This window comes from Sphaeroforma arctica, assembly GCF_001186125.1.
Source record: "Sphaeroforma arctica JP610 unplaced genomic scaffold supercont1.2576, whole genome shotgun sequence".
Classification (NCBI taxonomy): Eukaryota; class Ichthyosporea; order Ichthyophonida; genus Sphaeroforma; species Sphaeroforma arctica.
Window position 1 is genome coordinate 2,363 of NW_014037982.1, and position 3,336 is coordinate 5,698.

Below are 3,336 nucleotides of genomic sequence, written 5' to 3' on the forward strand. Positions count from 1 at the left end.
GATCCAACGCCCGGACTGTTGATTCTGTCAGTGATCTCTTTAAGAGGTTGTCTCACGAGTGAATGTGTATCCAATTTACGACCAGCACTGGGAAGTTTGAGACATGCTCTGGGAAGTTTGAGACATGTTCTGGATATATCGAAACCTCCACCACCGGCTTGTAGTGGCGAATCCGATAGCGGATTGAACCCCGCGCTAAGCAATTTACGACTTCCATCGGGGTTTGTAGTCTTCACTCTCGTCGTAAACTGCATAGTATCCTGACTGTCGATGTTTTCTTTGCCTATTCCGTACGTGTTTGTGTTTACTTTGTCTGATGAATATGTGTTCGTGTCAATGGGCGCAGCTGTGGTGGTATTTTTAGAAATCGACCCTGTGCTATGTTTAGACATTGGCTCCTTGCTGTCAGCTAGGGTGCTCACGGCATGGTGCTGGCCCGCGCGTGTGGTGGTAGGGTCTGAAGACATGATCTGCAGATATCTCAGGGAAAATGATCGCTGTGTGAGATTGTTTTCTGTTCTATATCAATGTATATACGACTAGATAAATATGAATATACATATTCTGCATGATCCATATGATCGTGTAGGCTACGACCTATAGACGATTTTGGATTAGAAGACATTGTTCCAAACACAATTGCACGGTTGTCTATTCCATGAAATCAAGAGGTCTTGGCTTCTTGCTAATATGTTTATCTGTGTAAAAGTCCAAGTTGATATCTTACGGCCAGTCTTTGTAGACAAACAACTTGTAATTATGGATTCTTGGATTACACCGAGAAAAGTATTTAGACGAATGGAATCAGGATCTGCCTTCATTGAGATATATCAATATACACACACGTCCTATGAAGCTTGGCCAATCCTTTTCACGCAGGTAGCAATTTCTTTCGCCTGATCATCCGGGATTGTCGATGTACTGTTTAAGATGGACAAGTTGCTACACATATGCAGCGAAATGACCAAGTTTCTAAGGATATCCACTATAACTATTTTCAATTACCAGGTTGCACCAAGGAGGTAGCGGCGCAAATACAAACATATATTTTCAGAATAAAAACGAAACATTCCGCAGAAAAATCCCGATGATCCAACTATCGACACGTGAATAATTTCGGTATGAAACATGATGTACATGACACATCACCTGGTATTCAGCAGTGTATCATACACTATTATGGAGACAACTGGTATCAAACATACAACGCCTTGATTATTGATAGAAGTGTATTAGTCGCTGACTATCGAAAATATACGGCCTATGCATACGCAGCCCGTAGGTGTGATCACTCGTTGAATTACGTAAACACAAAAATTCACTTCGTTGAAAAGCTCATTTTGAGATTTCACTGGTATCGCTGAGTTGTAATCAGTAGAGTTCAAGGTAATACATTGTGTCTTTACCGGACTCTACCACACATGCATCCATTTCATCTTGTGCTGTAGTGGACAAATGTTTACTTGATAATGTATAGCGTACCGCTGTAGTTGGCACGTGTATAGTCATACAGAGTTACCTCCTTAGTTACTGTATTGTAGAGACCTGGGTGCAGGTCATGCAATTATGCCAAATATGTGTTGTAAACTGGGCGCATAATTTCATAATATTATTGCTTATGTATACTCCAGCTATTCCGTGACAAAGCATTAGTGAGATCTCGGAGACTTTGTCTGATAGCAATCCTATATGCAGAGTTATGCGATGTTATGTGTATCAACTGATAGCCCCCGCCCCCCCTCTTTCTCTCTCACACATACACACACACCCTCGCCCCCTAAACTTGGATTATATCATCGAAATCGCTACTTATTCACGTGTTTGCCTGGTTTATTTGCGATTCAGCAACCAAAAGTGCCATTCCGTTTCAATTTGCAACACCTCTTACGACTGCTCGATGGCTGACAGGCACGTACGCTAAAACGCGTTCGACTATAGCAGATAGCGTATAGATGGTTGTATGTCTGCGAGCAATTCACAATCGCATCTGGTATCATTTGAAGGACTAATTCCTTGTCACCCTAACAACGTCTTTGTACCTGATCCAAGTTAGTACACTACGAGTGACTGCTTACTGGTGCATAGGTATTTATGCAGCTAAGTTTGAATGCTTTGTTTACTACTTGTGAACATACAATATATATCACAAGAGCGCATCGATAGCACCTATAGGCATAAGAATACAATAAAGATCATCCGAACACACCTGATTTAGTTGTTCAACTGCAATGTCGAGATGTGCTTTCGTGTCGATCTTACAGCGTATGGCAGCTTGCTATGCAATAAAAGCGGAATACTGTATCTTGTAACACGCGCGTTCTGACTTACTTGCGTGAATGTGATGAGTGCCTCAGAGGGTTGTATATTTATATATTATTGATGTGTGTATTTGTACATATACATATATATGTATAAATAGTAAAGCAACAGTGACACTTTCGTGTACACAGCCGCCACAGTATGTCTATGAGACTACGTATTTTTATAGAAAAATGTTTGTTTTTGAGCCAGACATATTTACTATAAAGTGCCACACTGAGCCCGCCAAAGTGTTTGTGACCATATTAGGCTACATCTACCTTAAAAGGCAGCTGAAGACTAGTGTCGCCTATCAAATGCCAATCCAGTACTCACAGTCACCGCTGAACGAGCTCACAGCCTTCGCATAGCTCCGATTGTATACATATGATGTGTATATACTAATGACACCAGAGGATTACCGATCAGCATGCGAAGTGGTTATTTAGGTGTTTTCTAACTTTAAAAATAGTTATATTCCTTTCTCTCTCGATAACAATCAGTTTGATATTCGCTTATCTGTCATCATAGTAGTGATATCTCCAATACCAACCAGTTCGAGAAGTGTGTGTGTTTTCAGTTAGTAAACCCTATATTAGAATAGTACCTTCATAAGCAATCCTTCCTCAGTACCAAACACTCTCAAATCAACAGGATGGCGAGACCGGAGAAAGAGGGGGTGACTGTATGGCCTAGCGTGATACACTACCTACACGACAACGATGCACAGATTGCACTCGTAATACTCAATTGGCCTATACTTAGCAAAGGGTTAGAGAAGCTGTGGGCACGGGCGTCTATTTGCGTGTGTGCTGACGGAGGTGCAAATAGACTTTACGATAGTCGGCCTAATGATAGAGAGAAGTTTATACCTACGGCGATAAAGGGCGATCTGGACTCGCTGAGGCCGGAAGTGAGAAAATTCTATGAGTCCCACGTATGTGATAGATATATGAATGCATGTATATACTATACTATCATATGATTATCTATTAATATACTTTGCACACTTATGCGACACTACTATATATATATATA

At 41.0% G+C, this 3,336-nt stretch overlaps 2 protein-coding genes across 2 annotated transcripts; one reads left to right on the forward strand and one right to left on the reverse strand.

Annotated features, from left to right (window-relative positions):
- Window positions 1-94: 94 nt before the first annotated feature.
- SARC_12777 (hypothetical protein) lies at window positions 95-2,359 on the reverse strand (the record flags this gene model as incomplete). The annotated part of the gene is made up of 2 exons (XM_014293108.1): window positions 2,207-2,359; window positions 95-470 (listed from the first exon to the last, which is right to left on the reverse strand). A coding segment is annotated over exon 2 (373 nt), but the record flags the coding sequence as incomplete, so codon positions are not given.
- Window positions 2,360-2,953: 594 nt separating this feature from the next.
- Window positions 2,954-3,235, forward strand: SARC_12778 (hypothetical protein; the record flags this gene model as incomplete). Its single annotated transcript, XM_014293109.1, has 1 exon — window positions 2,954-3,235. A coding segment is annotated over one exon (282 nt), but the record flags the coding sequence as incomplete, so codon positions are not given.
- Between the last annotated feature and the right edge of the window lie 101 nt (window positions 3,236-3,336).